Source organism: Populus alba, chromosome 10, assembly GCF_005239225.2.
Source record: "Populus alba chromosome 10, ASM523922v2, whole genome shotgun sequence".
Taxonomy (NCBI): domain Eukaryota; kingdom Viridiplantae; phylum Streptophyta; class Magnoliopsida; order Malpighiales; family Salicaceae; genus Populus; species Populus alba.
Window position 1 is genome coordinate 6527617 of NC_133293.1, and position 19624 is coordinate 6547240.

Consider the following 19624-nt stretch of genomic DNA (forward strand, 5'->3'; position numbering starts at 1 on the left):
AGCCCTAGAAAAATACACATCAAATCCTCAATAAAACAAGATGATAATTATAATAATAAAGTATCCCCTGAAATCCCCGTTTCAGAGCTTCATCGCCAATAACAAAAGAGTGTTAGCACTAACACAGAGGCTAAATTTTTGGAATTACTTTCGTGCCATATAAAGTGGGACCTACCCTAGATTTGGTGTGTTTTTGTGGTGGATGTTATGACCAAGACACATGGCACCAACCCAAACCAAAGTTTTTAAATGTTTATGGATGTGTGAGGGGTAAAGTTGTGGGATAGGTTTAGACTTTTTGTTGGTGAGGTAGGAAATGAGAAAATTGTGGGAAACTAGTACTTGTCATATTTCCAAATACAAGACAACAACATCAACTTCTTTCTTTCTATGGTTTTTTTATGAATCAAAGAAGGGTTTGATGAGAGAGTTTTGATCTTGAAAGAGGAGGAGGAGGAGGGGCCTTCTTTTGTGTGTGTGTGGAGGGTTTTTTTTACTCCTTTGAAGAAGGCTCTTTCTGCTTTGAATTACTTTTCTTCATTTTTGTAGGCTGGAAAGGAAAACAATGATAAGGTGGTGGACATCTGCTCTGCAATTAACAGAGCTGTTTGTAAGCACGGTAGTGCATTTGCTATATGGGCTTTACATATTTAGCACAGCTTTGGCTGGTGATCTTTCACAGGTAATGAATGAATGGTTTTTCAAGGCTAATGTGAATGGTGTTGTTAAAGAGGAGGAGACCAAAGAGATATTAACAACAACAGCAACAGAAACCAGCGTTGATGACTTGCCTCCTATTGTGTTGGTTCATGGAATCTTTGGATTTGGCAAAGGGGTAACGTGTTTCCTCTTTTCTTTTACTGTCATAATACCTTAAATGGGTTTTAAACTGCATTTTGTGCCTCAAAATCAATATCGTTCTTGTTTTGATGTTCTATTTGGTTCCAGAAATTGGGAGGTTTATCGTACTTTGCAGGAGCAGAGGAGAAAGATGAGAGGGTCCTGGTGCCCGATTTGGGGTCTCTAACTAGCATATATGATAGGTAATTAGTTACCAAATGCTTGTGATTTAGGGGTTGTTAAAGGTTTCATTTTGGCAATATAATCTCTTTGATTTGGTTTGAATTTGAGTTCTTCTTTCTGGGTTTCAGGGCACGCGAGTTATTTTATTATTTGAAAGGTGGGCAAGTTGATTATGGAGAAGAACACAGCAATGCTTATGGCCACTCGCAATTTGGACGGACTTATGAACAAGGTCAGAAGATCTTCCCTTCTGTTTTTATTTTTAAAGTTCGGATTTTTGAGCCATATCTCTATTTTTGTTTTTTCTATTTGGTTATTATCTGTGTTTAAGTTTGAAATGTCCTTGTTTGTTGTGATTGGAATGTAGGGCATTATCCTGAATGGGATGAGGATCACCCTATTCACTTTGTTGGGCATTCTGCTGGAGCGCAGGTTGTTCGGGTGTTGCAGCAAATGCTTGCTGATAAGGTTAGTCTAGTTTATTGTATAAAAAGTCAGCAAATAATCTCTTAAAATTTGATGTTTAGATTGAATGCTTGTTCGTGATGATTTTGTAGGCATTTAATGGGTATGAGAGCACTTCTGATAAATGGGTGTTAAGTATCACTTCCCTCTCTGGAGCATTCAATGGGACTACAAGGACCTACTTAGATGGGATGCAGTGAGTGTTCTTTCCAAACTTGTTCTGCTATTCGAAACTTCACTCTATAAATTGCATCTAGATATCAGACTCAATAATGATCGTAATTTGAAATTTATCTTAATTTTTTTTCTTTGGCACTCAGTATGAAAATAATCAAATACTGATATTCACTTCCTTGTTTAAAGATTTTTCTTTCCTTTTTTTTTAGCAAAATGCTGCTTTGTATTTAGTTAACTCTCCTTTTTCATTATTAGTTACTCTGGAATAGAACTCTGTATATTTGCATCTAAATTTGGAACTGCATTTTCAATATCCAGGCCAGAAGATTGGAGAAACATGAAACCAATATGTCTGCTTCAGTTCTGTCGCATAGGAACAATAATTTATGACTGGCTTGACATTCATTGGCTGAAGGCTTACTACAATTTTGGATTTGATCACTTCAACATGTCCTGGAAAAAAATTGGGATTTTTGGTCTTATTCACTGCCTGTTGGGGAATGCAGGACCCTTTGCTTCTGGAGATTGGATACTTCCTGATCTTACAATTCAAGGGTCTATGCAACTAAACTGCCATCTACAAACCTTTCCTGATACATATTATTTCAGTTATGCTACCAAACGTACTAGGAGAATCTGCGGTATCAATGTTCCTTCAAGCATCTTTGGAATCCACCCATTGCTTTTTATAAGAGTGTTGCAGATGAGCCAGTGGCGTCATCCTCCAGATGTCTCTCCCCCTTATAAGGGATACAGGTGTGTTCTTTTATCAACATATCATGTGCAGTTGAGCTGATTTAGAATAGGATAATGCAAACGCTTTCCTGTAATTGCTCAATCTTTTCATATTATGGTCATTTTAATGACTTTGACTTCATTTTTCAGATTTTCATATCATCAATGAGAAATATTTTTAGTTAATTAAATTTTACCTGTAACATTATTTATCTTGTGAAGGCTATTTCACTTAAGTCTTTAGATTGTAGAATTCCAAAATCTCAATTGTCCTCTGTGATATGCTTGGATTCCACCCAGAATTCAGTACAAGGAACATTGTACTGATTTTCAATCGTAATGAAACCTCAATTGAAGCATAATTAATTTGTATGATTGCTTATACCTTTAGTGAATGTGTGAACAGGGATGAGGATTGGCAGGACAATGATGGAGCACTCAACACCATATCTATGACCCACCCTCACATTCCAGTCGAACACCCAAGCCAATTTGTTGGACGTGATTCGGAGTGTCAACCCTTGCAACCGGGAATATGGTTAGTTATAACACTTTCAATCTCTTTGTCTTGGATAGAGCCTCCTCTTCCAACATAGTCAGTCACATGCATTGAGGACAAATTTTAATTGTGTTTAATAATGCCAGGCATTTTTTCCATAGTCTTCTATCAAAACACACAACAAATGCTACCTTTTAGGAACAACCAAGCCATCTTATTACAAATTACTTGGTGTGTCAACCTCTGCACTTCAACTTTTTGCTGCTTGTTTCAAGAAAAGAGAAAAAAATTGATATTTTGTTAAGGCAGCTTACACGCAGTTTATTGGGGAACTTTCATAAAAGCATTTGAATAGTAGTAATTACTAGATATCTGAAATCTATTGAATTGAAGTCATAAGTTGAGTCGCCTTGTAGTTTCTATTAAGAAGTTGAATTCTCTTTCAGCATCATTCTTGCCCCTTCCTGAGCTAACATGGAGGTGCATCTGGTTTAATGCAGGTACTACAAGATTGTTGAAGGCGATCACATATTGTTCATTGTGAATAGGGATAGAGCAGGAGTTCAATTTGATATGATATATGACAGTATTTTCGAGCGTTGTAGAAAACACGTCTTTAGGAAGAGTCAGCAAACTTTACCATACGAAATCCAGCAATAGTTCGTTGTCTGTTACTCTACACAACTAGGAAACAAAACCTATCATAGGACAATTCTTTGCCTCCCTCCCTCTCTTGTCTCTGTAAATGCACGTTTCTGCAAGGAGTTGCCATCTTCAGCAATGTTAAAGCTGGTTGAGCGATATATATGTATATCTGGCTTTTTTGGTTGTATCAGGAATTTATCATCAGTAAATCCATTTTCAAAAATGATTTTTATGTGAATTCCATCCCACATTCTCTGAGAATCGAATGTAGCCATTGGATCTAAATATACTTTAAAAAAATTCATTTGAAAAGTTGAATAGACTCATAAAAAAAAAACAAAAAAAACAAAAACAAAAGGAGTGACACCTTTCGCCGCAAATTAGATGATGAACAGAGTCCATCCATCCAAACTCAGGACATCCTGACCCCAAAAGCACGTGCTGACCCACGCAACCATCCAAAACCATGACGGCCACAAATTAAAAAAGAATAATATAAAAAACTAACAAAATAATTAAAAAAAAATAATATATAAAAAACTAACAAAATAATTAAAATCGTTATAGGGAGTGATGATCTTGTATTTTTTTATTTTTATTAAATAATAATGGTGTTTTTTTATGACATCAACTTATAACTCATAATTCCTTTACTGTGATATATTTTTTTAATAATATACTTATAATATTTACCGGTGCTATAGTCATATGATCATCTATATAACTTCCACCATATCAAATTTATTTTTTAATGATTAAAACGATTCAGTATATCAAATTTTAATATTTGATAAATCATACAATAAAATTAACTTAAATTTTAAAATTAAAATGTAAATATAATATTTATAATAAGGAATTAAATTATTTTATTTGTTAAAGAAAGCGGTTGAGCTTTCTTACAATATCATGATGCCAAAAATATGATTTCGAGTTCTAATTACTTTTAAATAAATTAGTAAAATTTCTTAACAATTACTATTTCTAAGAGATTTCATAAAACATTATACATATGGTGTTCTCCAGTAGAAAAGACATAATTATAAATTTTGCTAATTGTTTTTACTATAATAGTATTGTAGCGATGAAAAAATTATAATTTTTATGTATTTTTACGAAACAAGTTTTTCTTATATATATATATATATTTTTTTTTTTTTTGTTTTATATTTTATATTTTTATTATTTTTCACTTGGTCTATTTATCATTATTGTTTTCTTATCTTCATTTTTCTATAATATCTTTTTAGATTTTCCTTTTTTTCTTTACAATTGTTTTTGGAAAAAAATATTATTATTTTTTATTTTTTAAGCTTTGAATATTTATCACTCTGCACTTGGTCTATTTATATAATTATTTTTGTTCTTATCTTTATTCTTTTGTATTTTTTAAAAAAATTTCTTTACACTTTTGTTTTTGAAAAAATAGTATACAAAGACCAAGAAAACAGTATTTTATTATATCAATTGCAACATTGTTCCAATCATCTACTACGTTAAAAAATAGCTTTAGATTTTTTATTTTTTTTATTAACGTATATAATCTTTAATAAATTTTGATTCATGATTATTTTTTTTACTTGATGTTAAAAAACAAATATGTTAATAACACCAACATATTAATTCTTTAAATAAATGGTGTGTTTCTTGTAGAAATGGCATAATTGTAAATTTTGTGATTTTTTTCTACAGCGGTGGAAAAGTTGTAATTTTATGGGTTTTTTTTAGAAAACAACTTTTCTTATATATATTGTTTCTATATTTAGCCTATTTATCACAATTTTGTTTTCTTATCTTCATTTTTTTTATAATATTTTTTTAGTTTTTCCTTTTTCTACCTTTTCATTTAACTATAGTATGATTAACTATTTCAAGTTATGGAGGCTAATAATATTAGTGGGATTATATTGGTATCAACATTACTGGGATTATAGAGAGCTTAAGGATACTAGGATGAATAATATCGATATATTTGGAAATTTAATAAGTTTTTGATATCATTTTGAACATATAGGGGTATTAATAAATGATCTTTACACTTAGTTTTTTGAAAAATTAGTATATAAAAATTAAAAAAACGATGTTTCATTATAGTAATTGCAACATTGTTCTATTCTTCTGCCATATTAAAAATTAGCTTGAGATTTTATATTTTTTTATTAACACATAAAATCTTAACTATATTTTATTATATATATGTATCGACCTTTTGGTTTATAGTTATATTTTTTACCTGATTAAAAAAATATACTAATAACACCTACACATCAATTATTTTGCGTTAGAAAAAAAAATATTCAACTTATAGCGAGATGAGTTGAATAGACACACTAATACTTTATTTTTTTGTATTTATTAGCACCGATGGTTCTTGATATATTTAATTAAATGCATACATAGAATTTTTTATTTATAATTACAATTAAAAAAAAGACATTTGAAAAGCTTGAATATTTATTTATTTTTCTTAAAAAAATTATTCAACCCGTGGCAAAGTGTAGGTCAAATAACTATATACTAGCCACTAACATTTTAATACTAAAATATAATTCAATTTCATATATTTAATTTGTATTTTAGTATCGTTAAAATTAATTTTAATGATTTTATAATGTTCACATAGTTATGAAAATAATAATTGCAATAAATGTACTTAGTGGTTAGGAAACTAGCTCCACTTATGTGCTTCCTAAACTCAAACCTTAAAATCAACACTAAGGAAATTTTATTTTAAAAGAAATAGTACATTAATTTTTTAAATTGTTCAAGAATAGACTTAGTTTTAATTTACATGTAAGCTAACTTAAAGATACCATTTTTCATCAAATAGAAAAAGAAAATGTTTTTCTTTTTTCACTTTTACTATTTATTTTACGGTCTACCAAAAACAAACATATTCTAGTGTTTGTTTAAAAAAAATACAGTTTGCTGTGGTTAGTTAGATTTAGATACGTGTTTAGTAAAAATTATGGTTGAATTTTATGTGTAGTAAAAAACATGTATAAAATGTTTGGTAGAAATGTGATTGCAGTTGTTTTTCAAAGTGCTTTTTATTTGAAAATGTATCAAAATAATTAATGTTTTATTTTTAAAAAATTATTTTTGATATCAATACTTTAAAATGATCTAAAAACACAAAAAATATATCAATTTGAAGCAAATAAAAAATAAATAAATAATAATTAAAAAAAAACACTTTTGAAACGCAAAAACAAACAGGGTTTTATGAAACTCAGTTAAAAAAAAATGTAAAAACTACTTTATAAATACTACCTTTCAAACTCAATTTTTTAGTGGGTCCCGCATTACAAAACACAATTTAATTTGTTATCAAATATCTTACTATATTTATTTCACTACAAACACAAAAGTAGGTGAAAAACAAACACAGTCTTAATCAATATTGTATTGAATTTATAATTACAAATGAAATAGAACTTTTCTATTGTGTGGTTAGCTATATATTTTATTTATATTTTACTTGTTAATCTCTTATCTTTAAATTTTATATTTTTATTATAATTCCAAGCCTAATTGTTTTCTAAATAGGCTATATAAAAAGGTATGATAAAATAAAATAAAAATGAAAATGAAAAAAAGAAAGCCAGCTGTTTAACTTTCATCTCACTCGTGAGACCGAAACAATATTTTAATTTATTTATTTTTTAATTGTTTTGTTAACAATAACAAGTCTAAATACAAAGAAAGTTTGAAAAGCCCCATGTTTTATCATTGAATAGCACATGCATCATCATCATTGATGGCACATGATATTCAAGCCGACCGACCATCAGTCATGGATTTCTGTTTTCTTGCACAAAGCAAATCATGTGTTGGTGGACTTTCGAATGTGCTATACGCCTTTTTCTAATGAAAAAAACATACGCAATAGAAAAAAAATATTTTAAAAAATAATTTAGGTAAAATTGAGAGAATCAACTGCATGAAAATAATAAAAAGATCAATTGTCTTAATAATACTAATCTAAACGCACACTTATATTGAATATTAATAAAGGGAAAGTCTAACAAATTAAATTTAAAAAATTAAAATCAAGAATCTAAACACTGTTTATTATAATAACATAATATCAAAAAATTTCTTAAACAATAAAACCTTTATCTTAGACATTAGGGGCAATGTAATGTTTTCACCATGGTACAATTGTTTATTTTTAATTATGTAAGGGCGTATTAATCTTCTTATTATTTATGCACAATAAAATTATATAGTTATCCCTCAAATTAAAAAAAATTTAATATATATTTAGGGTCATTTTAGTCTTTTTTATTTTTTTAAAAAATAGTTAAATGACATATTCCACTAAACTCTCTTTTAGGAGCCTTTTGGTCCTTTTATTGTGGCATTTTTGTTTTTCAATATCAAGGAGAATCATGGCATTTTTTATATATGATTATTATTAAATATTATTTTTAAAAAAACCTTTAAGCACGTGTATGGCACTCACAAGCAAGTGGACGATCCCAATACCTTTCAATTGGTGCTTGCTAATTTGTCTGGTCACCAAACACGACATTTAATGACGCTTTAAAAAGGTCTTCGCATCCTCTCAACGACGGGATGACACATGCATTAAACACACCTCGTATTTGATACTAACAACCATTTCTTGTTTTTCCTCCTCCTCTCTCCACCTCAAATTTTGAGTCAAATTATTCAAAATTTCAGACCAATCCCTTTAATTTTTTCTCTTAACATTTGGTCATTGTCCTTTTAATTATTATTTATTTTATTTTGAATAATAATAAAAATTAGAATTCCTTTTCAGTCTCATCCCCCTCTTCCACTTTTTTTATCTTTCAAATTTGAATCTCATTTTATTGATTGCTATTTGTTTTATTTGAGATTATTTTTAATATTTTTTTTACTATTTCATTCTCCTTAAGTTTATTTTCCTATCAAATTTAATTATCATTCTTTTGATTGCTATTTTTCTTACTTTGAAAAAGTTTTTAAATTTGTATTTTTTTTCGATTTCTTCCTTCAATATCAAATTAGTTATGAATTAAGTTTCTTGATTGTGTTCGGGTTTAGGATCAAATAGGTTGCAAGTTTTAGATATTAGCTTGACTTTAAGTGGTTCACTCATGTTTGCTTGTTTTTTTTATTATTTCTTTAAGCTCATGTTTTTTTAATTTTATCATTTAATAGTTATTCAATTGGAGACTAAGCTCTGTTATTTATTAGCTTTCTATAGAGTTTTTCACTTATTTTTTAAATGACTCAACTTATCTCAAGTTTTTTTTTTTTTTTTGTTCTTTGTTGAATTTTCTTTGGGTGAGTTTTAAAATTGTTATTTTTTTTATTCATCCTTCAATATTTGTAATAATGTTTTTTGAATAATTTATAAAATCAGAATTCTTTTTTAATTTCATCCCCTTTTACTTTTTAAATCTTTGAAATTTGATTTTCATTCTTTTGATTTCTATTTGATTTGTTTGAAATGGTTTTTTTAAATTAACTTTTTTATAATTTCATCTTCCTTAACTCTTTTTCCTATAAAATTTGATTCTAATTCTTTTGACTGTTATTGTTTTTTTTTTTTTTTTTTTACTTTGACAAGTGTTTTAAACTGTTTTGTTTTTCCTATTTAAGAAAACTGATAAAAGTGACAATTGGAGAATTTAAACCTTCCAATTCTTATTTGTTAAAGTATGGAAATAAATCACGAATATGGTCCAAGTAATAAATACCCAAGTTTCTTTTGGATTCACCCTTCAATATTAAATTGGTCAGGGATTTAGCTTCTATATTGAGTCTATATCCAGGATTTTAAAGGTTGTGAATTTAGAGTTCAACCCAAATATAAAAGGTTCGTCTGTGTTTACTTGATTTTTCTTTTTAATTTTGTCCTTCATCATTTATTCAATTGGAAACTAGGCTCTATTATTTTTATTTATTTTTTTTGTTGATTTTTCACTGATTTTAAAAATATCCTTGGTTATCTCGAGGTTTTTTTTTTTTTTTTTTTTTTTTCCGTTCTTTCTTGAATTTTATTTGGCTTATTTTCTAAATTGATTATTTTTTATGATTTTATCCTTCAATATTAAATTGATTGGGAATTGAACTTTTCTAAAATAAATTTTTTTAATTTATTTTTTATATCAACACATTAAAATAATTAAAAAACATAAAAATTTTAAAAACCCTTAATTAGAAGCAAGATTCGATCACATTCTTAAATACACTCTGAATTCATTGGTTGATATATTGCCTGTTTCTCATTTATTTCTCATTTAGGAACTTCATTTTCTACAATATCTCTCATGATTTATGCTATGTGTATTTTAAATATCATGTGTGTATATGTGTGTGTGATCAGATTCTGTTTTGACAGGTTTTGGAGCCCGTGAATAACGTTATATATGTTGTTAGTTTTTTTTTTTCAACAATGAGGGTATTGAGATTGAATTTTTTTTTCTAGATAAATTAAAAATACGCCCCTTATATCGGTTTAGTATGTTAAAAAAAACTAATAAATTCTTAAATGTTATCATCACAATTTAGGGTCTGTTTGAGAATATAGTTATTTTTGTTTTTAAAATGCTTTTTACTTATAAATATATTAAAATAATATTTTTTTAAAAAAATATTTTTGACAACAAACTAATTTTTTAAGACAACACATATGATGTTTTGAATTCATTGTATCTTTCCATCAATGATAATATGTTAATATGGGTTAGGAATAATTATGGAATGGAAACAAGCAAAATTGCATTTGACAGATAATCTTGCAACTTTTCTTGAGAAAATATAGAATAATATAACTACAAAAGTCTAGATGCTTGGTAACATAATAAAAATAAAAAAGCAAAGCAAAGCAAGAATAAAAACACTCCCACGTATAATATAACATGTACTCTCATATACAGAATTGAAATAAAAAAAAAAAAAAAGAGTTTCTGACGCTTCATTAATTTAGTATAAATACAGGTATTTGCATAGCCCATCAAAGCACGTATACGAGAAACCACGAGCACTGACTGTAGTTGAGGAAACCAAAAGAAGAGAAGAAAAGAGAAGAGAAAAATGGGAGGTTTAGAGAATGGAGCAACCAATAACCAAAACTCTTCTCCGACGACAACTAAGCCCACAAAGACAAGTCTCTCACCGGATTCCATGATCAATCTAGATCAGTAAGTTCACGTTTATTAAATTCTTTTGTTTTCTATCGGAAATTAAAAGCATACACCACCTCGTTGTGGCTACATTGCGCCGGTGCAATGGCCTGGCTATAGTCATTTACGGTTTAACAGTTTTAGTTTGATATAATTATCACGTAGTGTTGTTATCTGGGATAGAGTTTTTCTTAACGTACGAGGAAGTGATGTGTTATGCGGAAATGCAGGGGAGATCCAACGTTGTTCGAGCCATACTGGAGGAAAATGGGAGACAAGTGTACGTTGGTGATTGAAGGGTGTGATTTGATGAGCTATTTCAGTGATATTAGCAACATTTGCTGGTTTTTGCAGCCACAACTTGGTGATGCCATAAAGCGACTGCATCGTGTTGTTGGAAACGCAGTAACAGAGGATCGCCACATCGTGGTTGGGACAGGTTCAACACAGCTCTTAATGGCTGCTCTGTATGCTCTCTCTTCTCCGGCTGATCGCCACCCCGTCAGTCTTGTAGCTGCCGCTCCTTTTTACTCGGTAGCCACCGCTCCCTTCCTCATCAAACTTCTTTCAGTTTACATAATTCGGTGCAAGTCTTTACATGCTTTCACTTGATCTGACGGCGTAAAACCAGACTCAATACTGGCTTAATAACTCGATGACGATCTTCAAACGATTGGAATGAGCTCTCCCTTTAAGTTAGGGATAGCATGATCCGTTATATTAAGAAAATCTATATATTAATCTAAATCACAGTATTTGAGATTTATTTTACTTGGTGGGCAGAACTTTTTTTATTTTTAAAATTAATAGTTATTTTTTTATTTGAGAAAATTCAAATTATAAATTTCAAAATCAACGTTCTAATTTTAGTTTTTTGACATGATGAGGCGGGTCACCTCTGACATTAGAGGAGTCAGATTCTCTAAGGATGTATACCTAGGAGATCTGAAACCAGCCAAGACAGTTTTGATAAGTCAAAGTCAAACCAACAAGAGTATCTAATATAATTTTTTTTTTTTGTTTATTTGTCTTGCATAAAACAGAACTGCTTAAATTTAGTTTTTTTTTTTAATTTCTCATGTATTTATTTATTTAGAGAACCATCTTTGCCTGGTTAAGGAAATTAAGCTTGGCCGGCAGCCATGAGTGAAAAAGTCGTACGTACGAGATCATTAAGATTATTTCTGAAAAAGAAAGTGCTTAATTTAATAAGAACATCACGTTAATGGTATTTCTTACAAATAAAATAACTCATTAATCAATAAATAAAAAGGAGTGCTGTTTGTAACAAAAGACATGGCGACAAACATGTTTCTTAAAGAGAAACTAAGATTTAGGTAACATGACCATGTCTAGTTTGTGTCAAAACTTGGGAGAACTTGCGCCTGGCGTTTGCTACGCGAGCAGGAACAAAGATGTTTCATCTTAGAAAATAGCAAATCCATCTCCCTGTTGCGGTCCTTGGAGCAGACAACTTTGCATGTTACCCACATTTTCCACAAACTTTGCTGCAGAACCTCGTGCACTTGCTTAATATTATAACACTAAGTTCTTGAGTTTATTTAATTATATCATATGCAATTGGGCATCAACAGAGTTGCAAATGCTTGACTGCTTGCATGCTTATTCACATGCATTTATTTACGCATATGTGATTAATTAATCCATAATGTGATTGCAAGTTTTCTTAATTTCCTGTTCATGTTACTTGACCGACAAAATACTAATTCAAGACATGTATTGGTTTCTTACCTCATGGTGCGTCTATGGTGAAAAGAAAAAAGAAAAAAAAGAGGACAGGTCAATTCTCCGGCGCCCTTCATTCGTCGTGGAAGATTAATTCATTTATGTGCCTGTGATATTCATTGCCTGCAGGGATATAAAGATCAGGCAGAATTCCTGCGTTCAGGACTCTATAAATGGGAGGGAGATGCGCACACCTTTGATAAGGATGGACCTTATATTGAGGTCGTAACCTCGCCGAATAATCCTGACGGTGCTGTCCGAGAAGCTGTGGTGAACCGTGGGGAAGGGAAGCTTGTCTATGACCTTGCCTACTACTGGCCACAATACACGCCTATTACTCAACCCTTGGATCATGATATTATGCTGTTCACATTTTCCAAATGCACCGGACATGCTGGTTCCCGGATTGGGTGAGCAGGACATTCTTTAGTTAAAGAGATTAATGTCGCAATGCATGACTTGTTGTTGGAATAAGAAGATCGCAACAATATATCATTCTTCTTTGCCTGTGTTTAATTTGTAGTTCATTCTTGTTCCTTTCTGCTAATTATTTTGTTTCCAAATTGAAGCTGGGCACTTGTTAAGGATAAAGAGGTAGCTAGAAAGATGACTGAATACATGCAGATCAGTTCCATCGGTGTATCTAAAGAATCTCAGATTCGAGCTGCGAAGATTCTTGGAGTGCTTGGCGAAGGTTGTAGGACTGCTGATTCAGAGAACTTCTTTGAGTATAGCCATAGCATTCTGAAAGAAAGGTGGGAGAGATTGCGAAATGTTGTCAAGAACAGCAGGGTCTTCAGTCTGCCAAAGTACCCACGAGATTACTGCAACTTCACCGGAAAGTACATGGATTCAAATCCTGGTAATGCTCATAATTAGATCAATATTATTTTTGTTACTTTTGAAATAGGACACCCCAACTTTATTGCAGGCTCATTTGAAAAGCTCTTCTAACATATTTTGCTTTTCTGCAAACAGCTTTTGCATGGTTGCACAGCAAGGAGGATATAGACTGGGAGAGTCGTTTAAGAGAGCATCAGATAATAGCAAGAAGTGGGGAGCGGTTTGGGGCTAGTCCAAAGCATGTCAGAATAAGCATGTTCAGTCCACCAGAAGCCTTTAACCTTTTCTTGGAGAGGTTATCAGCAATCATCGACAATACCAATGGAAATGTAGTGACTTGATACATGGGACGAGAAGAAAGCTCTATCATCAAATAAAATGTTCTTATCACGCCTGTATTAGAGAACATTAAGAGGACACAGTAGGATCTAGGCTAACTAGGGATACAGGGTAGTTCATACTCGTACATCCGATGGTTTATTCAAATTTTAATGCGATGTAGACACAATATCTGCTACGTCTTTGATTCTATGTAAACACGGAATGGGATGTATAATTTAAACATATAATCTATCAAATAAATAAACAACACATTATCTGCTTAGACATACTACATATTATCTATTAGGCCATGTTTGTTTTCCGGAAAGTAGTTTCCGGGAAATCATTTTCCAAACTTTCCTGTGTTTGTTTGTCATTAGGAAAGTTGGTCAACGGAAAACACTTTTCGGTCAACGGAAAACACTTTCTAGTCAACGGAAAATACTTCCCGGTCAACGGAAAACACTTTCCAGTCAATTTCAAACAAAGAAAAATTTGACTTGATTTTCATGAAAGTGTTTTCCCTTTAGCTGTGTTTGTTTTCCAAAAAGTGGTTTTCGGGAAATCACTTTCCAAACTTTCTTGTGTTTGTTTGCAAGTAGGAAAGTTAGTCAATGGAAAACACTTTCCAGTAAAAGGAAAATTTGGCTTGGTTTTCAGGAAAGTGTTTTCCTGAAAAATTTAGGGGGAAAATACTTTCTGGAAGTTGTGAAAAATTTAGAAATGTCATTATTTGCTGATTATATTAAATTTAATCCTCAAACTTTTGATTGGTATATATATTTTGTTTTGAATATTTATTTTTCAATTTCATCTCTTAAAATTTTATTTTTATATTAACTTTGGTCCTTATTTTTATAATTGCTATTTGCTTTTTCCTTATCATATTTTTATTAAAAAATTTTATCTATCAAATTTGGTCCTCATTCTTTTGATTGTTACTTATTTTATTTGAAATAATTTATGAAATGTTGATTATTATTATTTTAATTTCTTCCTCTTTCATTTTTTTTAAAAAAATTTAGATTTGATCTCTATTATTTTGATTATTATTTATTTTTATTTGAGATAATTTATGAAATTATATATATTTTTTTTCAATTTCATTCTCATTCAACTTTTTAATTTGTAAGATTTGTTCCTCATTATTTTAATAAGCTATGTATGAATATAGGATATAATAAAAAAAAATTCATCATTATAAATAATTTTTAGATATCATTTTTTTTATTGTAAGTGATTAAATATTTTATATTAAATATTATATATATATATATTAGATAAACATGAAAAAAAAATTAATTCATTGATAAATTATTTTTCAGTTCATTTTTCATAACACTGCCAAACATTGGAAAATACTTTCCTGGAATTCACTTTCCTCGGAATTCACTTTCCAAAAGGAAATCACTTTCCTGCAAACAAATGGAGCCTTAGTATAATTTCCAAGTACTAGAAGAGTTTGAGTTTTTTGGACTCCTAAAATCAAAACCTTAACTTTTTTTACTTAAAAAAATATATTAGGAACCTCAATAACTTCATTTACAATTCTAAATATTCTTTGATCACTTAAAAAAATCATAAATCAAGCCTAAAAAAAAAGCTTTGCATGCCTCAATCTTCATTTTCCATCATAGATAGAGGAAAAATACAACCTTTATTGAATTTTCTCTTTAAAATACATTTTTCTCCTCTCTCGGAATCTAGGAACAAAAATGTGATGAAAAGACTAAAATGAACTACATGAATTGAATAAGAAAAAATAATTGAAAACTCCTATAATCAAAGTGTAAAATAAACAATGTTTTGTTTCATAAACAATAGAGATTTCGCATGTTATATCGGTGCTTGAACAATACCAAAATTATAATAAAATGCTTTGATCTACTTTTTGGGATAATTAAAAGCTAAAAGCATATTCATTAATCTTTTTTTTTTTAAGACAAACTCATTAACATTAATAGTAATTTTTTTTGTGGGATAAAAATAAATGAGTGAGGACTTTCTCTCTCCTTTTTATTTTTTTAATGTTTTTTTTTCCTTTCTCTCGAAACATAACGACTTATATATCATAAAAATGAAGTTTGAAGACCAAAACTATCATTTTAAACTAAACGGATCAAAAATTAAAAACTTTAGAGACTAGAGCATACAATCAATATTGTTTTATTTGTAGGTGAACAATAAAGATTACATTGTTTTTTTACCGTGTAATCTACAATGTTTTATTTCTATTTGAACAATATCAGAGTTGCAATAAAAAATCTAGCTCTTTTAATATATTTACTAATTTTTTCCATTGTGTGGCGGTTTTCAAAATCTTTTTCCATTTAGTTTTTTGGTAATTAAAATTGATATTTATATATAAAAAAAATACAATGACTTATACTGTGGAGAAAAAAATATTTTGTTAGGTGAGTATTTCATTTCTTATTCATGCATTTTTGTTTGAAAAGAACAGGTTTTTTTTTTAATTAGTAGCATGTTTTTGAATAAATACTAAAAAAAATTAAAATAAATATACATAAAAATATTAATGATTTGAATTAAATGAAGTAAAAATGTATCTTTTTGAATGAAAAATCGCTTTTATTATTCATGTATTTCTTTATTGTTTCCAAAAAAACATGTTTTTTAATAGAAGTATTGTTTTTTAAATAAAGATGTATCATGTTTTGAAAAGAAAATTTAATTAAATAAATATAAAAATCATGAATCAATAATTTGTACACAACAGAAGAAAAACATAAAAGAATAATTAATCATCAAAATTCTGTAAAAATTATACAATATAAAATAACAAAATAGTTTCATTCTCATTTAATATTTATGAACATTTTTTTTTTTTAAAATTGCATATTACCTTCTTATAGGTAAAATTAATTAATTGAATAAAATAAAAAGCAAAAACAATATTTGCTACGCCTTTGATTCTATGTAAACACGGAATGGGATGTATAATTTATATGAACTGTTGCCAATATAATAGACGTGTTTCTTATCTAGCAAGTCCACTTCCAAGCGAAAAAAATCAAGAATAAAAAACCAACAATATAACTGTCTCCTCGATTTTCTAATGATTCAATCCTTAGAGAGAAATCTACAAGAAGAGCAATTCTATAGAATAATTAGATAATAATCCAGATATTAACGAAATGCAAATAGATAAACACATCGTTCATCATCAAGATAGATTTTTTGGAGTCTAGTACACTGGTTTCTCCGCTGGAGATTGCACACATTTAGGTATACAAGACAGTAGAGGATAGCACACTATCGTGGTTAATGTTTGAGGAATATTGAAGTAAATGAACAGAAAGCAGGAGATGATATTTGAGGAGTAAAGCAAAAGCATTTCATCCTTGAAAGACTTCCTGTGGAAACTATCGTGGTTAATGTTTTTCCATTTCTTGGTTGGAAAATCAACAATCCCAACTCGGGCAAATATTTGGGACATGCTTGATCTTGTAATTCTCTTCACCCATCAATCGCCTTCTAAGGTCTGGATTCCAGGGGCGGAAACGCAGATCTTGAAGTGTGGAAATGTTCTGCAACCCTTCAGGAAGAAAAATCAAGTTTCTACAACGAAAACAAAGAAATCTTAAACGTGGAAAAGCTCCGGTTTCAATTTCAGTCCATTCCGCCAGGAACTCAGAAGCAATTGTGAGAGTTTCCAGCACAGGGAAACCACCTGCATTGCAAAATTCTTTACCAATGTGCCTTGCCTTGTAGGCATGGCAGAGTTTAAGATGCTTCAATTTGGGAAGCATCTCAATTAATCAAAGTAGTTTTCCTCTGCTTCTAGCGATAGGGATGTGAGGTTCTCCATCTTCTTTATAGCTGCAAACAGCTCACTGGCATGATCGGCACTCACACGCTTAACGCCGAGCTCTCGTAGCTGGGTTAAGGCAATCAATTCCATGGCAATATCATCTCCACCATAAATACCAGACAAAGTGTGAAGATTTACCAATGTTCCAATGCCCTTCGGAACTCTAATTTCACCACCAAAAACTCTGTCGGACATTAGAAGGTGTCTCAACTGTTGGATATGCAGAATTTCTATTGGTAGTTTGCGTAGTTGTCGACACCACCTTATATCCAAAGTTTGCAGTCTTTTAAGATTCCCTAAAGTCCCTGAAAGCTCATTTAGATTTGAGCCAACCAAGCCTTAGTACCTCAGGTGAATCAAGTCTCCCAATTCATCAGGTAAGCACTCTATCATTGGAGCAGAGCATAGCACAAACATTTCTCATATAGGCCCGTGAAAGGCCTTCAACGTTAGGATAGATATCCCTTCCATCATCTCTGATCCCTAAACGCACAGGTGAGTTTGCAGTTTTAGAAACAAATTCTTGTTTCTCCAATTTAAGAATACATAACTGGAGATACGAGGCAGGGACTTCTACTCTAGTCCCTTGTTCTTCTTCTTGAAGCATTCCTTATTAAAAATCCAGGTGATTAATTTTTTTCTATTCCTTATTATCTTTATTTATCATTATTAACAAATCACGTCTAAATATAAAAAATTATAGGACCACCAACAATTAAAAAAAAAAAAATCCACTCTTAGGAATAACAAAATATTTCTTATTTCCCCTTCAATAAATTCTTCTTTTTGGTTTTAAAAGGAGTGATCCCATGTTGCTCCTATTTATTACCACGCTGGAAATCAAATTACCATTATTTTTATTTTTTAAAAAATTTTTGGTTCTTTCTTTTCATCTCCAATACAAAATAATTATAGAAGCACAAATCCTATTTTTATAGGCCTAAAAATTCTTACATAAAATAATTCATCTTTTTTAGATTTATTAGTTTTGTAATAAAAAGTATAGAGTTTTGAAACCTCTCCAACAATCACTTCATCAGCTTTGATTTTATGAATTTAAAAAATTATCATTAAAAAAAAAATTAATTTAATTTGCAGTTGTTGATGTTTATCATTTATAAAACAACTATTAATATTACTATAAAAAACTATAATTTTATTTAAAAATTGTAGCACGGCATGATAATGTTTTTAATATCATCTCAATAATTTTATTTAGAATACAATTTTATTCTCTATCTTTTAAGACAAAAAACTGATTGAAAAGAAGAAAAAAAGTAACACGCAAATAAAATGCGATGAAAATACAATTTTATTCTCAATTTTAGTTTAGTTTACTAGTTTGTTATCCACATGATGTCGTAAGGTCATTTTAAGACCTACTTTTATTTGATTTTATGACTATTAAAATAAATACTTGAAATAATTTCAATAATTTTACATAGCCATGATTTTTTTTTTATCAACAACATGGTTTTTTTCAATAAAAACTTAAAGAAATTCAATAAAAATTTCTAATAATTGAAATTATAATTGAAATGAAGTTTTTAACACCAAGATTAGTCTCTTTCATGGCTAGCTAAAATATCTATCTTTTTTTTTTTCAACAACTTTCTTTCTCCTCTCTTAAAATTTAGGAACAAAAATATTTTGAAATTATAATAAAAATGTGTGAAAATAAAGTTTGAAAACTAAAATAAACAAAACAAAAATTACATGGATTGAATATGATGAAAAAAAATTTAAAAACTACAATGATCAAAGTATGAAATGAATAGTGTTTTGTTTCTTACCGAACAATAGAGATTTCATAGGTTTTATCAATGCTTGAACAATACCAAAGCTATAATACAATGTTTTGATCTACTTTTTAGTATAGTTAAAGAGAAAAGTCACCTTCATTTCACATTTTCTCTCTAAGAAGACGAACTCATTGATTGTTTTGTGCAATAAATATGAATTAGTGAGAATTTTTTTTCTCTCCTCTCTTAATAGGGTATGAAATATTATAAAAATGAAATTTGAAGACCAAAACTAACAGAAAAAAAAATATTTTGTTAGGTGAGTTTTTCATTTTTTATTCATGTATTTTTGTTTGACAAAGAACATGTTTTTTTTTTAATTGGTAGCATGTTTTTGAATAAAAACTAAAAATAATTAAAATAAATATTCATAAAAATATTAATGATTTGAATT

At 29.5% G+C, this 19624-nt stretch overlaps 2 protein-coding genes and 1 pseudogene across 2 annotated transcripts; 2 read left to right on the plus strand and 1 right to left on the minus strand.

Annotated features, from left to right (window-relative positions):
- The first annotated feature begins 240 nt into the window (after positions 1 to 240).
- LOC118045456 (uncharacterized) lies at positions 241 to 3782 on the plus strand. Its single transcript, XM_035054103.2, has 8 exons — positions 241 to 835; positions 949 to 1043; positions 1152 to 1255; positions 1391 to 1491; positions 1581 to 1684; positions 1984 to 2421; positions 2807 to 2938; positions 3400 to 3782. Exons 1-8 carry the CDS (start codon positions 566 to 568, stop codon positions 3557 to 3559), a joined length of 1404 nt encoding a protein of 467 aa, XP_034909994.1. The 5' UTR covers positions 241 to 565; the 3' UTR covers positions 3560 to 3782.
- A 6761-nt stretch (positions 3783 to 10543) lies between these two features.
- LOC118045457 (L-tryptophan--pyruvate aminotransferase 1) lies at positions 10544 to 13730 on the plus strand. The gene is made up of 5 exons (XM_035054104.2): positions 10544 to 10704; positions 10917 to 11220; positions 12562 to 12842; positions 13002 to 13294; positions 13411 to 13730. Exons 1-5 carry the CDS (start codon positions 10598 to 10600, stop codon positions 13614 to 13616), a joined length of 1191 nt encoding a protein of 396 aa, XP_034909995.1. The 5' UTR covers positions 10544 to 10597; the 3' UTR covers positions 13617 to 13730.
- A 3028-nt stretch (positions 13731 to 16758) lies between these two features.
- LOC118045461 (probable disease resistance RPP8-like protein 4) lies at positions 16759 to 18035 on the minus strand (annotated as a pseudogene).
- Between the last annotated feature and the right edge of the window lie 1589 nt (positions 18036 to 19624).

Bases quoted from the DNA above. Each gene is read 5' to 3' on its own strand.
- LOC118045456 (XM_035054103.2), top strand. From the start codon at position 566: ATGATAAGGTGGTGGACATCTGCTCTGCAATTAACAGAGCTGTTTGTA. The intron at 836-948 runs GTAACGTGTTTC...ATTTGGTTCCAG, and splicing joins TCTTTGGATTTGGCAAAGGG to AAATTGGGAGGTTTATCGTA. The intron at 1,685-1,983 runs GTGAGTGTTCTT...TTCAATATCCAG, and splicing joins ACCTACTTAGATGGGATGCA to GCCAGAAGATTGGAGAAACA.
- LOC118045457 (XM_035054104.2), top strand. From the start codon at position 10,598: ATGGGAGGTTTAGAGAATGGAGCAACCAATAACCAAAACTCTTCTCCG. The intron at 10,705-10,916 runs GTAAGTTCACGT...GCGGAAATGCAG, and splicing joins TCCATGATCAATCTAGATCA to GGGAGATCCAACGTTGTTCG. The intron at 12,843-13,001 runs GTGAGCAGGACA...TCCAAATTGAAG, and splicing joins CATGCTGGTTCCCGGATTGG to CTGGGCACTTGTTAAGGATA.